The sequence below is a fragment of the Eurosta solidaginis genome, chromosome X, assembly GCF_040869045.1.
Source record: "Eurosta solidaginis isolate ZX-2024a chromosome X, ASM4086904v1, whole genome shotgun sequence".
Taxonomy (NCBI): Eukaryota; Metazoa; Arthropoda; class Insecta; order Diptera; family Tephritidae; genus Eurosta; species Eurosta solidaginis.
In genome coordinates, this window is record NC_090324.1 from 5,075,137 (window position 1) to 5,094,862 (window position 19,726).

Below are 19,726 nucleotides of genomic sequence, written 5' to 3' on the forward strand. Positions count from 1 at the left end.
TCAATCAAACATATATAAAGTTACATACGCCTGCGCTGCCATCTGGCGAATGTTAGCAACTGCCGGTAATGCAGTGCTAGTTCTAATCAAATATTCACAATAGTGCCATAGTACAAATAAATTTCTTTGCGTGGTCACAATCGTTTATTTTAAACAAATTATCTTAATAACATATAGCTAAACAAAAGCACTACGACTAATAATTCCCAAAGCTCGCAATAGCACGCATCCCCATCTTTAAAACCAAAATTCCAAATAAGAGGAAAAAGAGACCTGTACATAAAAACAGCAATTAGAAATAATATATAAGATTAGGGGATCGGACGACAAAAATAATATATTGAATAAATCTTCCATTGTATATTTAAGAGACATCTTTCTTGTAATAGTTCGCCTGTAGCTCTTAAAATCTTTATTTCTACTCTCCAGCGCTTCCTCTGAGAGCCTTCTTGTTGGAAGTACTGCTTTATTAATAATGTCTGCCCCATAAATTAAAATTATGTGAATGCTCGATGGTAATACCATGGGTACAAATCCACAAACATTTTTGTGGTCAAAATGGTATACCTTCGAAATGCTTCGGAATCAACGGCGAATCCACATGACATAGTTTGAAGTATGACAGAAAATCGCTTAATTAAATTTTCGTCAACTCCCGTTATTTCCGCAGCATTTGGAGGGAATTGGAAAAAACGTCTGGCTGTGTTGCCATCATTGGTCGTCCCAAAGCCTTGTTTTGGAAGATCTACTAATAACCCCATGTCTTCTCTAAATCCTTTTTTCTCGATTTATGTATAGAGCTACTGCCTCTTCTGGAGTATATTTAACTAACACTGATGCTGGACGGGTAAAGGTATGTTATATTTTAGTTGCGTCTAAATTTTTTGTGATGGTTTCTACCATCCTGCATCCAGCTGACCTGATAACCTCAAGCTAGAAGCAGTTGCAAAAGCCAACTCTTCTTTTGAATAGTTTCTTATCAAATGTGATAACTTTTTCCTTTTCGACTGATGACTAGCTTCCGAAAAAGATATCAGTGGTCATCCCTTTTTCTTTTAAAATACGTCTGCAGCTTTTCCACTCACAAATCTTGAATCTGCTTTTTTATTGGAGTCAACTTTGAGCTGTCATTTTTATACCTTTCATGAAAATGAAATGGTATATTAATTTCGTCACGAAACCGAAAATTGTAAGTCCTTAAAGGAAAATAGATAGACCCACCATTAAGTATACTGAAATAATCAGGTTGAAGAGCTGAGTTGTTTTAGCCATGTCCGTCTGTCCGTCTGTCCGTCTGTCTGTTTGTATGCAAACTAGTCCCTCAATTTTTGAGATATCTTGATAAAATTTGGTGAGCAGGTGTATTTGGGTGTCCGATTAGACATTTGTTGGAACCGACCGGATCGGACCACTATAGCATATATCCTCCATACGACCGATTTTTCAGAAAAAGAGGATTTTTGTAATATCTTACCCAATTTAACAGATTGGAGCTTCAAACTTCACCATATACTTTCGTATATTGAACATATTGTTGCCTGAAAAAATTTATGAGATCGGTCGTATATATAGTATATATCCCCCACAACCGATTGTTCAGATAAGGAACTTTTCGTAATTACTGCCCTATTTTAAGAGCTAGAAGCTTCAAATTTCAGCAAATGCTTACGTATATAGCATATATTGTTGTCTGAAAAAATCATAAAGATCGGTGGTATATATAGTATATATATGGTGGTATATATAGTATATATATATAGTATATATATATATATTTTCGCAAATTTTAGCCCCATTTTAATAGCTAGAAGCTTCAAATTTCACCGAATACTTACTTATATAGCATATATTGTTGTCTGAAAAAATCATAGAGATCGGTTGTATATATAGTATATATCTCATACAACCGATTGTTCAGATAAGAAACTTTTCGCAATTTCTACCCCATTTTAACAGCTATAAGCTTCAAATTTCACCGATTGCTTACGTATATAGCATATATTGTTGTCTGAAAAAATCATAGAGATCGGTTGTATATATAGTATATATCTCATACAACCGCTTGTTAAGATAAGAAACTTTTCGCAATTTCTACCCCATTTTAACAGCTATAAGCTTCAAATTTCACTGATTGCTTACGTATATAGCATATATTGTTGTCTCAAAAAATCATAGAGATCGGTTCTATATATAGTATATATCTCATACAACCGATTGTTCAGATAAGAAACTTTTCGCAATTTCTACCCCATTTTAACAGCTAGAAGCTTCAAATTTCACCAACTGCTTACGTGTATAGCATATATTGATGTCTGAAAAAATCATTGAGATCGGTGATATACATAGTATATATCTCATACAACCGATTGTTCAGATAAGAAACTTTGCGCAATTTCTGCCCCGTTTTAACAGTTAGAAGCTTCAAATTTCACAAAATGCTTTCGTATATAGCATATATTGTTGTCTGAAAAAATCATAGAGATCGGTGGTATATATATTATATACTTCATATAAAATGTCATATTGACCCCTTTTTTACGGCTGGAAGCTTCAAGATTCATCAAATTTCATCAAATAGTTACGTTTACGTCATATATTTTTGAAATACGTGATTCGTAGCCATAGTTTTTACATGCAGACCACAAAAAACGTGAAGCTTTGCATCCTCACACAGATTACCTACCTATTTTTATACCTTTCATGAAAATGAAATGGTATATTAATTTCGTCACGAAACCGAAAATTGTAAGTCCTTAAAGGAAAATAGATAGACCCACCATTAAGTATACCGAAATAATCAGGTTGAAGAGCTGAGTTGTTTTACCCATGTCCGTCTGTCCGTCTGTCTGTTTGTATGCAAACTAGTCCCTCAATTTTTGAGATATCTTGATAAAATTTGGTGAGCAGGTGTATTTGGGTGTCCGATTAGACATTTGTCGGAACCGACCGGATCGGACCACTATAGCATATATCCTCCATACGACCGATTTTTCAGAAAAAGAGGATTTTTGTAATATCTTACCCAATTTAACAGATTGGAGCTTCAAACTTCACCATATACTTTCGTATATTGAACATATTGTTGCCTGAAAAAATTTATGAGATCGGTCGTATATATAGTATATATCCCCCACAACCGATTGTTCAGATAAGGAACTTTTCGTAATTACTGCCCTATTTTAAGAGCTAGAGGCTTCAAATTTCAGCGAATGCTTACGTATATAGCATATATTGTTGTCTGAAAAAATCATAAAAGATCGGTGGTATATATAGTATATATATATAGTATATATATATATATTTTCGCAAATTTTAGCCCCATTTTAATAGCTAGAAGCTTCAAATTTCACCGAATATTTACTTATATAGCATATATTGTTGTCTGAAAAAATCATAGAGATCGGTTGTATATATAGTATATATCTCATACAACCGATTGTTCAGATAAGAAACTTTTCGCAATTTCTACCCCATTTTAACAGCTATAAGCTTCAAATTTCACCGATTGCTTACGTATATAGCATATATTGTTGTCTGAAAAAATCATAGAGATCGGTTGTATATATAGTATATATCTCATACAACCGATTGTTCAGATAAGAAACTTTTCGCAATTTCTACCCCATTTTAACAGCTATAAGCTTCAAATTTCACTGATTGCTTACGTATATAGCATATAGTGTTGTCTCAAAAAATCATAGAGATCGGTTCTATATATAGTATATATCTCATACAACCGATTGTTCAGATAAGAAACTTTTCGCAATTTCTACCCCATTTTAACAGCTAGAAGCTTCAAATTTCACCAACTGCTTACGTGTATAGCATATATTGATGTCTGAAAAAATCATTGAGATCGGTGATATACATAGTATATATCTCATACAACCGATTGTTCAGATAAGAAACTTTGCGCAATTTCTGCCCCGTTTTAACAGTTAGAAGCTTCAAATTTCACAAAATGCTTTCGTATATAGCATATATTGTTGTCTGAAAAAATCATAGAGATCGGTGGTATATATATTATATACTTCATATAAACTGTCATATTGACCCCTTTTTTACGGCTAGAAGCTTCAAGATTCATCAAATTTCATCAAATAGTTACGTTTACGTCATATATTTTTGAAATACGTGATTCGTAGCCATAGTTTTTACATGCAGACCACAAAAAACGTGAAGCTTTGCATCCTCACACAGATTACCTACCTATTTTTATAACTTTCATGAAAATGAAATGGTATATTAATTTCGTCACGAAACCGAAAATTGTAAGTCCTTAAAGGAAAATAGATAGACCCACCATTAAGTATACCGAAATAATCAGGTTGAAGAGCTGAGTTGTTTTAGCCATGTCCGTCTGTCCGTCTGTCTGTTTGTATGCAAACTAGTCCCTCAATTTTTGAGATATCTTAATAAAATTTGGTGAGCAGGTGTATTTGGGTGTCCGATTAGACATTTATCGGAACCGACCGGATCGGACCACTATAGCATATATCCTCCATACGACCGATTTTTCAGAAAAAGAGGATTTTTGTAATATCTTACCCAATTTAACAGATTGAAGCTTCAAACTTCACCATATACTTTCGTATATTAAACATATTGTTGCCTGAAAATATTTATGAGATCGGTCGTATATATAGTATATATCCCCCACAACCGATTGTTCAGATAAGGAACTTTTCGTAATTACTGCCCTATTTTAAGAGCTAGAGGCTTCAAATTTCAGCGAATGCTTACGTATATAGCATATATTGTTGTCTGAAAAATCATAAGATCGGTGGTATATATAGTATAATATATGGTGGTATATATAGTATATATATATAGTATATATATATATAATTTCGCAAATTTAGCCCCATTTAATAGCTAGAAGCTTCAAATTTCACCGAATATTTACCTATATAGCATATATTGTTGTCTGAAAAAATCATAGAGATCGGTTGTATATATAGTATATATCTCATACAAACCGATTGTTCAGATAAGAAACTTTTCGCAATTTCTACCCCATTTTAACAGCTATAAGCTTCAAATTTCACCGATTGCTTACGTATATAGCATATATTGTTGTCTGAAAAATCATAGAGATCGGTTATATATATAGTATATATCTTATACAACCGATTGTTCAGATAAGAAACTTTTCGCAATTTCTACCCCATTTTAACAGCTATAAGCTTCAAATTTCACTGATTGCTTACGTATATAGCATATATTGTTGTCTCAAAAAATCATAGAGATCGGTTCTATATATAGTATATATCTCATACAACCGATTGTTCAGATAAGAAACTTTTCGCAATTTCTACCCCATTTTAACAGCTAGAAGCTTCAAATTTCACCAAATGCTTACGCGTATAGCATATATTGATGTCTGAAAAAATCATTGAGATCGGTGATATACATAGTATATATCTCATACAACCGATTGTTCAGATGAGAAACTTTGTGCAATTTCTGCCCCGTTTTAACAGTTAGAAGCTTCAAATTTCACAAAATGCTTTCGTATATAGCATATATTGTTGTCTGAAAAAATCATAGAGATCGGTGGTATATATATTATATACTTCATATAAACTGTCATATTGACCCCTTTTTTACGGCTAGAAGCTTCAAGATTCATCAAATTTCATCAAATAGTTACGTTTACGTCATATATTTTTGAAATACGTGATTCGTATCCATAGTTTTTACATGCAGACCACAAAAAACGTGAAGCTTTGCATCCTCACACAGATTACCTACCTATTTTTTATTTTATATTTATCTTAAAAATCGTTTAGATATGTTCAAATTTCACCAAATGCTTACGTGTATAGCATATATTGTTGTCTGAGAAAATCATAGATACCGGTGGTATATATAGTATATATCCCATACAACCGATTGTTCAGATAAGAAACTTTGCGCAATTTCTTCCCCATTTTAACAGTTATAAGCTTCAAATTTCACCGATTGCTTACGTATATAGTATGTATTGTTGTGTCAAAAAATCATAGAGATCGGTGATATATATAATATATATATGATGGTATATATAGTATATATATATAGTATATATATATTTTTTTACGATTTCGGCCAAATTTTAACAGCTAGAAGCTTCAAATTTCACCAACTGCTTACGTGTATAGCATATATTGATGTCTGAAAAAATCATTGAGATCGGTGGTACACATAGTATATATCTCATACAACCGATTGTTCAGATAAGAAACTTTGCGCAATTTCTGCCCCATTTTAACAGTTAGAAGCTTCAAATTTCACAAAATGCTTACGTATATAGCATATATTGTTGTCTGAAAAAATCATAGAGATCGGTCGTATATATATTATATACTTCATATAAACTGTCATTTTGACCCCTTTTTTACGGCTAGAATCTTCAAAATTCATCAAATTTCATCAAATAGTTACGTTTTCGTCATATATTTTTGAAATACGTGATTCGTAGTCATAGTTTTTACACGCAGACCACAAAAAACCTGAAACTTTGCATCCTCACACAAAGTACCTACCCGTTTTTATACCTTTCATGAAAATGAAATGGTATATTAATTTCGTCACGAAACCGAAAATTGTAAGTCCTTAAAGGAAAATAGATAGACCCACCATTAAGTATACCGAAATAATCAGGTTGAAGAGCTGAGTTGTTTTAGCCATGTCCGTCTGTCCGTCTGTCTGTTTGTATGCAAACTAGTCCCTCAATTTTTGAGATATCTTGATAAAATTTGGTGAGCAGGTGTATTTGGGTGTCCGATTAGACATTTGTCGGAACCGACCGGATCGGACCACTATAGCATATATCCTCCATACGACCGATTTTTCAGAAAAAGAGGATTTTTGTAATATCTTACCCAATTTAACAGATTGGAGCTTCAAACTTCACCATATACTTTCGTATATTGAACATATTGTTGCCTGAAAAAATTTATGAGATCGGTCGTATATATAGTATATATCCCCCACAACCGATTGTTCATATAAGGAACTTTTCGTAATTACTGCCCTATTTTAAGAGCTAGAGGCTTCAAATTTCAGCGAATGCTTACGTATATAGCATATATTGTTGTCTGAAAAAATCATAAAGATCGGTGGTATATATAGTATATATATGGTGGTATATATAGTATATATATATAGTATATATATATATATTTTCGCAAATTTTAGCCGCATTTTAATAGCTAGAAGCTTCAAATTTCACCGAATATTTACTTATATAGCATATATTGTTGTCTGAAAAAATCATAGAGATCGGTTGTATATATAGTATATATCTCATACAACCGATTGTTCAGATAAGAAACTTTTCGCAATTTCTACCCCATTTTAAGAGCTATAAGCTTCAAATTTCACCGATTGCTTACGTATATAGCATATATTGTTGTCTGAAAAAATCATAGAGATCGGTTGTATATATAGTATATATCTCATACAACCGATTGTTCAGATAAGAAACTTTTCGCAATTTCTACCCCATTTTAACAGCTATAAGCTTCAAATTTCACTGATTGCTTACGTATATAGCATATATTGTTGTCTCAAAAAATCATAGAGATCGGTTCTATATATAGTATATATCTCATACAACCGATTGTTCAGATAAGAAACTTTTCGCAATTTCTACCCCATTTTAACAGCTAGAAGCTTCAAATTTCACCAACTGCTTACGTGTATAGCATATATTGATGTCTGAAAAAATCATTGAGATCGGTGATATACATAGTATATATCTCATACAACCGATTGTTCAGATAAGAAACTTTGCGCAATTTCTGCCCCGTTTTAACAGTTAGAAGCTTCAAATTTCACAAAATGCTTTCGTATATAGCATATATTGTTGTCTGAAAAAATCATAGAGATCGGTGGTATATATATTATATACTTCATATAAACTGTCATATTGACCCCTTTTTTACGGCTAGAAGCTTCAAGATTCATCAAATTTCATCAAATAGTTACGTTTACGTCATATATTTTTGAAATACGTGATTCGTAGCCATAGTTTTTACATGCAGACCACAAAAAACGTGAAGCTTTGCATCCTCACACAGATTACCTACCTATTTTTATACCTTTCATGAAAATGAAATGGTATATTAATTTCGTCACGAAACCGAAAATTGTAAGTCCTTAAAGGAAAATAGATAGACCCACCATTAAGTATACCGAAATAATCAGGTTGAAGAGCTGAGTTGTTTTAGCCATGTCCGTCTGTCCGTCTGTCCGTCTGTCTGTTTGTATGCAAACTAGTCCCTCAATTTTTGAGATATCTTGATAAAATTTTGTGAGCAGGTGTATTTTGGTGTCCGATTAGACATTTGTCGGAACCGACCGGATCGGACCACTATAGCATGTATCCTCCATACGACCGATTTTTCAGAAAAAGAGGATTTTTGTAATATCTTACCCAATTTAACAGATTGAAGCTTCAAACTTCACCATATACTTTCGTATATTGAACATATTGTTGCCTGAAAAAATTTATGAGATCGGTCGTATATATAGTATATATCCCCCACAACCGATTGTTCAGATAAGGAACTTTTCGTAATTACTGCCCTATTTTAAGAGCTAGAGGCTTCAAATTTCAGCGAATGCTTACGTATATAGCATATATTGTTGTCTGAAAAAATGATAGAGATCGGTTGTATATATAGTATATATCTCATACAACCGATTGTTCAGATAAGAAACTTTTCGCAATTTCTACCCCATTTTAACAGCTATAAGCTTCAAATTTCACCGATTGCTTACGTATATAGCATATATTGTTGTCTGAAAAAATCATAGAGATCGGTTGTATATATAGTATATATCTCATACAACCGATTGTTCAGATAAGAAACTTTTCGCAATTTCTACCCCATTTTAACAGCTATAAGCTTCAAATTTCACTGATTGCTTACGTATATAGCATATATTGTTGTCTCAAAAAATCATAGAGATCGGTTCTATATATAGTATATATCTCATACAACCGATTGTTCAGATAAGAAACTTTTCGCAATTTCTACCCCATTTTAACAGCTAGAAGCTTCAAATTTCACCAACTGCTTACGTGTATAGCATATATTGATGTCTGAAAAAATCATTGAGATCGGTGATATACATAGTATATATCTCATACAACCGATTGTTCAGATAAGAAACTTTGCGCAATTTCTGCCCCGTTTTAACAGTTAGAAGCTTCAAATTTCACAAAATGCTTTCGTATATAGCATATATTGTTGTCTGAAAAAATCATAGAGATCGGTGGTATATATATTATATACTTCATATAAACTGTCATATTGACCCCTTTTTTACGGCTAGAAGCTTCAAGATTCATCAAATTTCATCAAATAGTTACGTTTACGTCATATATTTTTGAAATACGTGATTCGTAGCCATAGTTTTTACATGCAGACCACAAAAAACGTGAAGCTTTGCATCCTCACACAGATTACCTACCTATTTTTATACCTTTCATGAAAATGAAATGGTATATTAATTTCGTCACGAAACCGAAAATTGTAAGTCCTTAAAGGAAAATAGATAGACCCACCATTAAGTATACCGAAATAATCAGGTTGAAGAGCTGAGTTGTTTTAGCCATGTCCGTCTGTCCGTCTGTCTGTTTGTATGCAAACTAGTCCCTCAATTTTTGAGATATCTTGATAAAATTTTGTGAGCAGGTGTATTTTGGTGTCCGATTAGACATTTGTCGGAACCGACCGGATCGGACCACTATAGCATGTATCCTCCATACGACCGATTTTTCAGAAAAAGAGGATTTTTGTAATATCTTACCCAATTTAACAGATTGAAGCTTCAAACTTCACCATATACTTTCGTATATTGAACATATTGTTGCCTGAAAAAATTTATGAGATCGGTCGTATATATAGTATATATCCCCCACAACCGATTGTTCAGATAAGGAACTTTTCGTAATTACTGCCCTATTTTAAGAGCTAGAGGCTTCAAATTTCAGCGAATGCTTACGTATATAGCATATATTGTTGTCTGAAAAAATGATAGAGATCGGTTGTATATATAGTATATATCTCATACAACCGATTGTTCAGATAAGAAACTTTTCGCAATTTCTACCCCATTTTAACAGCTATAAGCTTCAAATTTCACCGATTGCTTACGTATATAGCATATATTGTTGTCTGAAAAAATCATAGAGATCGGTTGTATATATAGTATATATCTCATACAACCGATTGTTCAGATAAGAAACTTTTCGCAATTTCTACCCCATTTTAACAGCTATAAGCTTCAAATTTCACCGATTGCTTACGTATATAGCATATATTGTTGTCTGAAAAAATCATAGAGATCGGTTGTATATATAGTATATATCTCATACAACCGATTGTTCAGATAAGAAACTTTTCGCAATTTCTACCCCATTTTAACAGCTATAAGCTTCAAATTTCACTGATTGCTTACGTATATAGCATATATTGTTGTCTCAAAAAATCATAGAGATCGGTTCTATATATAGTATATATCTCATACAACCGATTGTTCAGATAAGAAACTTTTCGCAATTTCTACCCCATTTTAACAGCTAGAAGCTTCAAATTTCACCAACTGCTTACGTGTATAGCATATATTGATGTCTGAAAAAATCATTGAGATCGGTGATATACATAGTATATATCTCATACAACCGATTGTTCAGATAAGAAACTTTGTGCAATTTCTGCCGCGTTTTAACAGTTAGAAGCTTCAAATTTCACAAAATGCTTTCGTATATAGCATATATTGTTGTCTGAAAAAATCATAGAGATCGGTGGTATATATATTATATACTTCATATAAACTGTCATATTGACCCCTTTTTTACGGCTAGAAGCTTCAAGATTCATCAAATTTCATCAAATAGTTACGTTTACGTCATATATTTTTGAAATACGTGATTCGTAGCCATAGTTTTTACATGCAGACCACAAAAAACGTGAAGCTTTGCATCCTCACACAGATTACCTACCTATTTTTTATTTTATATTTATCTTAAAAATCGTTTAGATATGTTCAAATTTCACCAAATGCTTACGTGTATAGCATATATTGTTGTCTGAGAAAATCATAGATACCGGTGGTATATATAGTATATATCCCATACAACCGATTGTTCAGATAAGAAACTTTGCGCAATTTCTTCCCCATTTTAACAGTTATAAGCTTTAAATTTCACCGATTGCTTACGTATATAGTATGTATTGTTGTGTCAAAAAATCATAGAGATCGGTGATATATATAATATATATATGATGGTATATATAGTATATATATTTAGTATATATATATTTTTTTTACGATTTCGGCCAAATTTTAACAGCTAGAAGCTTCAAATTTCACCAACTGCTTACGTGTATAGCATATATTGATGTCTGAAAAAATCATTGAGATCGGTGGTACACATAGTATATATCTCATACAACCGATTGTTCAGATAAGAAACTTTGCGCAATTTCTGCCCCATTTTAACAGTTAGAAGCTTCAAATTTCACAAAATGCTTACGTATATAGCATATATTGTTGTCTGAAAAAATCATAGAGATCGGTCGTATATATATTATATACTTCATATAAACTGTCATTTTGACCCCTTTTTTACGGCTAGAATCTTCAAAATTCATCAAATTTCATCAAATAGTTACGTTTTCGTCATATATTTTTGAAATACGTGATTCGTAGTCATAGTTTTTACACGCAGACCACAAAAAACCTGAAACTTTGCATCCTCACACAAAGTACCTACCCGTTTTTTATTTTATATTTATCTTAAAAATCGTTAAGGTATGTAGATCTGTTCACTATATATTTCTTATCTTATACATCCGATTATTCGGAGATTACGAACGGGATAAGATTATTGTTCAGCCCCATTCATGAAAGGTATGAAGTCTTCGGCACAGCCGAAGACAGTCCCGTTCTTACTTGTTTTCTTTTGCGTTATTTTGCTTATACCGAATCTCGACGAGTTCGTCCCTTCAAATTGCCATATTTCCTGAAAACAAAATATTACATGAAAACCTGCATTTTCCTCCAGCTAAAGTATGTATGTATGTATGTATGTATTTATTGACAAGATATTAGTACAATAAGATCTAGGATCTTTTATAGTACAACCAAGATGAATAACTCTTATAATAATAAAAATAATAAAATAAGTCGAACTTATGTTAAACAAACTCAAATTTGTAAATAAAAAATTTAATAGCAAAATTGTATTTAAAACTAGCATCTATAGTTAATATATAAATAAATAAATAAATTATTACACTTTGAGAATAACATAGTGGGAAATCTCATTCACATTGACTAGTAATTGTAGATAGCGAAAACTCAGATATACATATTTACGTTAACTGAAATAACAATTTTTGTTGTTATATCGGCCTACTGATTTTAAGATCGCGGGTTCGAATCGAGCTCAAGGCCTAACAATAATTTTTTTTATCATTATTATTGTTATGATAAATTTTTTCTTAATTGAAAAAATTTTTAAATTAGAATAGAAGAAAGAAAAAATTTAGACAACTGCCAAAGCTCGTTGTATAGATCCATTTCGGGAACTGCTAAATTCCTTCATCGGCAACGTTTAGGCTCCGCTGCTATAACCATTCAGCCACCACAGCGGTTTTTTGTTTGTCTTCATTAATCCTACTTCTATTCTGGTTCGTGCCAATTGATATTCACAACACTGCGACATCTGTTGCAGAATGGCTGTGAAAATTGGACTTGTTTGTTGGCAATGCTGCCATAGTGTCATATTTTATTGACACTTTTTTCCCCGTGCTCTGGGATGTATTAACAATTTTTGTTGTTATATCGGCCTACTGATTTTAAGATCGCGGGTTCGAATCGAGCTCAAGGCCTAACAATAATTTTTTTTATCATTATTATTGTTATGATAAATTTTTTCTTAATTGAAAAAATTTTTAAATTAGAATAGAAGAAAGAAAAAATTTAGACAACTGCCAAAGCTCGTTGTATAGATCCATTTCGGGAACTGCTAAATTCCTTCATCGGCAACGTTTAGGCTCCGCTGCTATAACCATTCAGCCACCACAGCGGTTTTTTGTTTGTCTTCATTAATCCTACGTCTATTCTGGTTCGTGCCAATTGATATTCACAACACTGCGACATCTGTTGCAGAATGGCTGTGAAAATTGGACTTGTTTGTTGGCAATGCTGCCATAGTGTCATATTTTATTGACACTTTTTTCCCCGTGCTCTGGGATGTATTAACAATTTTTGTTGTTATATCGGCCTACTGATTTTAAGATCGCGGGTTCGAATCGAGCTCAAGGCCTAACAATAATTTTTTTATCATTATTATTGTTATGATAAATTTTTTCTTAATTGAAAAACAGCCATTCTGCAACAGATGTCGCAGTGTTGTGAATATCAATTGGCACGAACCAGAATAGAAGTAGGATTAATGAAGACAAACAAAAAACCGCTGTGGTGGCTGAATGGTTATAGCAGCGGAGCTGTTAGGCCTTGAGCTCGATTCGAACCCGCGATCTTAAAATCAGTAGGCCGATATAACAACAAAAATTGTTAATACATCCCAGAGCACGGGGAAAAAAGTGTCAATAAAATATGACACTATGGCAGCATTGCCAACAAACAAGTCCAATTTTCACAGCCATTCTGCAACAGATGTCGCAGTGTTGTGAATATCAATTGGCACGAACCAGAATAGTAGTAGGATTAATGAAGACAAACAAAAAACCGCTGTGGTGGCTGAATGGTTATAGCAGCGGAGCCTAAACGTTGCCGATGAAGGAATTTAGCAGTTCCCGAAATGGATCTATACAACGAGCTTTGGCAGTTGTCTAAATTTTTTCTTTCTTCTATTCTAATTTAAAAATTTTTTCAATTAAGAAAAAATTTATCATAACAATAATAATGATAAAAAAAATTATTGTTAGGCCTTGAGCTCGATTCGAACCCGCGATCTTAAAATCAGTAGGTCGATATAACAACAAAAATTGTTAATACATCCCAGAGCACGGGGAAAAAAGTGTCAATAAAATATGACACTATGGCAGCATTGCCAACAAACAAGTCCAATTTTCACAGCCATTCTGCAACAGATGTCGCAGTGTTGTGAATATCAATTGGCACGAACCAGAATAGAAGTAGGATTAATGAAGACAAACAAAAAACCGCTGTGGTGGCTGAATGGTTATAGCAGCGGAGCCTAAACGTTGCCGATGAAGGAATTTAGCAGTTCCCGAAATGGATCTATACAACGAGCTTTGGCAGTTGTCTAAATTTTTTCTTTCTTCTGTTCTAATTTAAAAATTTTTTCAATTAAGAAAAAATTTATCATAACAATAATAATGATAAAAAAAAATTATTGTTAGGCCTTGAGCTCGATTCGAACCCGCGATGTTAACTGAAATAAGTATAAATAATATTTATAAAGTTGCTTTTATTAAGACTACTTCGAATAGGTGCTGGAATAGAGTTCCATGTACGAATAGCATTGACAAAGAATAGCCGGGCCGAAGTTAAATAGTTATAAGTTGGCACTATTAAATCGTTGATTCGGGCAGATCTGGGGAAAACTAACTTATCATATAAGTAGCTTGGATCTTTATAACTAATAAGTCGATAGAGAAAAATACAGTTTCTGGCTTTCAGGTAATTAGAAATTTCACAGCCCAACAAACGCGATCTCCAACCAGATATGTGGTCAAACTTTCTTAATCCGAACACATAACGGGTGACATGGTTGAATGCTACATCAATTTTGTGTGCAGACTGGGAACTTAACTTGCTGTACACTAGCTCAGAGTAGCAAATTATCGGCATAATTAATTGTATGGCAAGCTTTCTCCTAATGTTAGCGGGGGTAAAGGTTGCAGACATTCTCAGGTTCCTCAGAACATAATACACCTTACTAACAACAGAGTTCACATGGTCGTTGCAAGTCAAAGTAGTATTGATAATGAAACCAAGTTTGGTTACTTTGGTTACTAGTTTTAGGCTTTTGTCGGCAATGTACACAGGTGGTATATTTTGAAAATCTATTCGCTTTTTAGCTATGGGCAGCACATACGATTTATCACTATTTGGGCATAGTTCATTTTTCGTCGCCCAGTCAGAAATGGATGTTAGGTCCCTATTCAACCTCGAGCATATATCACCTGTGTCCTCATGATTCCCGGATAGATATAGCTGTATATCGTCAGCATAAGCATGCATGTGTACATGCTGGCATACAAAGAAAATATCGTTAATAAAAATACTGAATAGTAGCGGCCCCAAAATTGATCCTTGCGGTACCCCAGTGAGTAACGGTTTTAGACTAGACGCTTCGGAGCACATTTTGACACGCTGGGATCTACCCGTCAGATAGCTCCGCATGAGACGCGTTGTGGAATCCTTAAAACCAAAGTAGTTGTTTAGCTTCATACAAAGCAAGTCATAATTCACCGAGTCAAACGCTTTTGAAAAGTCAAGTAAGCATAGTAAAGTCAGTTGATTTTTGTCGAAGGATCCCCTAATGTCATCTAAAATTTTTAGTATAGCCGTGGAACAACTATGCCTAGCTCTGAAGCCTGACTGATATGGGGACAAGAGGGCAAACTTTTTAATATTGTCAAGTATTTGTTCGAACAGCAATATCTCGAAGACCTTTGAGAGAGCAGGCAAGATGCTTATTGGCCGAAAATCACTGGGCAACATGCAGACTTAATTTTTGGCGATGGGTCGAACAGTGGCCACTTTCCACCCATCAGGGAAGCATGAAGTTGTGATACTGTGATTCAGGATATGGGTGAGGGTTGGCAAAATGTAAGGTGCAATCAATTTCACGAACTTAATTGGTATGTTGTCCTCACCAATTGCATTCGATTTTATATTGTAAATGCATCTAGCCACATCATATTCCGACACAGTTTTAAACTCAAAGATTCGACACACGGGCACGACAGAGGAAGTATTGGCGGGGGTACTAGTACTAACACAAGACTGGGAGACGCGGCAAACAAATGCATTATTTAGGAGGTCGGGGCAGAGGGAACAATCAGAACTGTCACTTACATGTACACGAAGATGTTTTAAATTACGCCACAAAACATGATTCGGCAATGATGTGTCCAACATTTTACTAAAATATTTACACTTCTCTCACTTTATAATAGCAGTGGTCTCGTTCCGGACAAGCTTGTATTCACGCCAATTGGTTTCATTGCGGTTCCTTTTCCAAACGGAGTATCTTTTATTACGCTTGATGATCATTGTTCGAACTGATCTGTTTAACCAAGGGCAAGATGGTTTACCCAGATAGGCACGAACATGAGCCGTATAGAGATTTCCCAGGATACCATTCAAAAATCTTAATTTTTCATGTACCGAGCTTAGACCCCAACAAACCGACCAGTTAATGTGAGCAATGTCATCTAATAGATTGTTTACGTTCAGCATTCGGTAATCTGGGAAAAGGGGCAGACTAGAAGCTATATCATTGTCATTAAACTTAATGTCAAACGAACAGAAAATTAGGTCATGGTCCGAGACAAACGACATTTGATCAAACTTTAGAACAATTGACACATCAGATACTATGAAATAATCGAGAAGACTAGGACAGCAAGTTTGTCCGAACCTTGTGGGAACAGACATGTTAACTACACCAAGACCAACACCGGAAACATCGTCTAACAGCCGGCTGCTATATACGTCACTACATAAAAGGTTTACATTAAAATCTCCATAATATCAGTAAAATCAACAGCGACTGAGGACAACATTGTAAAGTATTCCTTAACACTACAATATTTATGAGGATTATAAACACACGATAAAAGAACTTTGGACAATGGACTAGACACTTCAACTAACAAATGCTCAGTACCGCTATCAGATATACCTGATATTAACCGACTCCTAAGATACTTTCTACAATATATAGCTACACCACCACCCTTCTTATCCTTCCTATCCATCCTATACAGTACGTAGTCCTTTATGTCAAAATGGGCGTCCTTGACTTCAGATCTAAACCAGGTTTCGGATACGCAAATAACGTCAACACACGACGGTTCGAACACGGCTCTAATAATATCCATATATTCGATGTTCAGGCTACGCGCATTGAAATGAATAACATTAAACCCTTTTTGGCGTTTGCATAATATGTTTAGCATAGCAAGGCTATTGTCTTCAATTCTATTCGAATATCTATTGTTTCCAAACACTAAAAGGAGAGGAAGTGGGGGCTAAAGCAACTTTAAATGATTGAAAACACAAATACCGTAAAAACAAATACGAACAGAAAATTTGCGCCATCTTACCATAACAAAAATAAAAATAAATAGAATACAAAAAAACAAACAAATATATACGCTTAGGGCTAGCAAAACTGCTCCAGATCCTCTTCACATGATGCTAGTTTAGTTTTGCGAATAGTATCAAACAAGCGTATATAAAAATTAAATGGGATAATCGCGGATAATGAGACTGCTGGTCTTATGAAATCAAAACATTTCAAAAATTTTACTTAATTTAACATTATCCCACTATTACATGAAAAACTAATTCCTGTTCAACTAAAATCACAAAAATGTATTTTTACTAAAATAGCATACCTCATAAAATAAACACAATATTATATTAAAGCAATTGAAGTATAACTCAAAGCAGGCCAGCAATTTAAACTTTCACATTCATTGGCAAAAAGCTAAGTTAAAACTTTTTCTCAAATGATATGCTGCCAAATAAAGCTCCGTTAGTCGATTCAACTTAGTTCAAGTTTCATAGTTTTTATTTTTTCGCTTATTTACGCATTTATAAAGAGAATTTCAAAAGAATTTTTGAAATTCAGTTATATACCTTTAATAAATAATATTTTCTAGAACATAAAAGTAATACACTGTGCGGCGGCCTGTAGCTCTGCCACTGCTCCCAAGCAAAGATTTCATTCAAAGTACATGTGAGGAGTTTTCCGTGATTATATGCACGGACCACTGTATGTAACTTTCCCACCTATAACTGGATTCGAAAATTTCAGTCTTTAATATATAAATGGTGATAGTTAGTTAAATATATGTATGCATATGTATGCGCATCTTTGAATATAGATATACAAACTTATAAAATTACCTGAAATACAGTTAAAAGACTTTGCCAAAAGCAATCGAAATTCCAGCGTGGTTTTTCCTCCTTTGGATGGAAGTTGAATTTTCCTCCAAACACCTGCATACCCAAAAGAGCAAATATTACAATAAAAAGGAACAAGAGCAGTAAAAGTGATGCAATCGATTGTATTGAATTCAAAAGGGAAGCCACAAGATTGGAAAGCGATCGCCAATACCTGTAAGTATTTTGAAACAAAATTCATAGTTATACAGACATAATCTTATTCTTTATTTTTCTGAAATTTTATTTTACAAATAACTTCTATATTATACCATTATTTGTATGTATTGCCCACCATAATTAAAGAGCACTGTTGGAGTTTTCTAAAAAAATAAAAAGCTGAATACCAAGTACTCGTGAAGTTCGATGTGTAAACAGGTGTACGTCTAGGAAGCTATTGTTTTTATGTTACCTACAGCCGCCCAGGGGTTTAAGTTAAAACAAAACAAAGGTAACTTTACTAGAAACAAACAGTTCGGCTTCTTATCAGGTCACAAAAGTGAAAATAATAGGGAGATGTCTCTCCGAGTCACATATGACGAGATTAAACCTTTTCAACGATTTATATCATATATGAAAATATAACATAACTGTGAAAATTGTCCCAATGAACAAATTTTTCGTGTGTTTTTTATATTTGGAGCAATATGTATGCACTAATTTAAAAGAAAACTATACCAACCAAGATCTCACTAGGGTACGCACCTTGTCAATGGTGTGAGGGCTTAGCCGAACTTCACAGCGCCCGACTGTGCGGTTGAGCGGTTTGGGGCTGGCATTTACGCCGTTTCGCCTTATAGGAGAGCGGCAGGATGACGGTGAACAAGAATCCAATAATCTAGGGTGTTATGCGGACCGTGGCTATTGAATGATTTGCAACCAGGGGATATATGCGGCTGTGTTCCAACGGAGCCTTACCGATATCGTGCCATCCTGGGAAGTATTGATAGCTTTACCAAAGAAAGGGGCGCTTCTATGGCGGACGGTTCTTTCCCCATAATTAATTCTGTACCCCTGAGCCCGCCTTGTCGAGCAGGTGGTGGGACGACTAAGATGAAATACTTAAAAAAATAAGGCGCAATAATATATTTATATTTTTTACAAATTGGTGGGGCGGGACCTACATGTCCGAGCGGAATCTGCAAGACATATGAGTTTTCACTGAGAAGCTTTTCATGGAAAGCATGAGAAGCTTTTCATGGCAGAAATGCACTAGGAGTGTTTCCCAAACCACTGCCGAGGTGCAATCCCGCTTAGAAAAACTTTTTTCCTCAATTTTCGATGTTGTTTTTACCGGGGCGTGAACCCAGGATCCTCGGAGCACGCTACCACCACACCACGACGGATATACTTGAGATCTTATTATAATAAATAGGATGCGAGAGGTAGAATAGAGTAGCAATCCAAGGAGGACAAAAACACAATAAACGATGCGTCGAACTAGGGGAGCGATAGTAGTGGAGAGTCAATGAGCTCCGTGTCGTTAGAGCATAAAAATACAAACGGAGAAAAAGAACGGTAAAAGGAGTAAGAGAGCTCCCCGCAGGACCGA

At 34.2% G+C, this 19,726-nt stretch overlaps 1 protein-coding gene across 1 annotated transcript in view; it reads right to left on the minus strand.

Moving 5' to 3' along the window:
• Window positions 1–19,726, minus strand: part of Ca-alpha1D (Ca[2+]-channel protein alpha[[1]] subunit D) — a 6,221,746-nt gene that overhangs the window by 4,247,762 nt on the left and 1,954,258 nt on the right. The window contains exon 12 of the mRNA XM_067758067.1: window positions 18,139–18,349. Within this exon, the coding sequence (XP_067614168.1) occupies window positions 18,139–18,349 (211 nt within the window). The remainder of the gene's footprint in view (window positions 1–18,138; window positions 18,350–19,726) is intronic.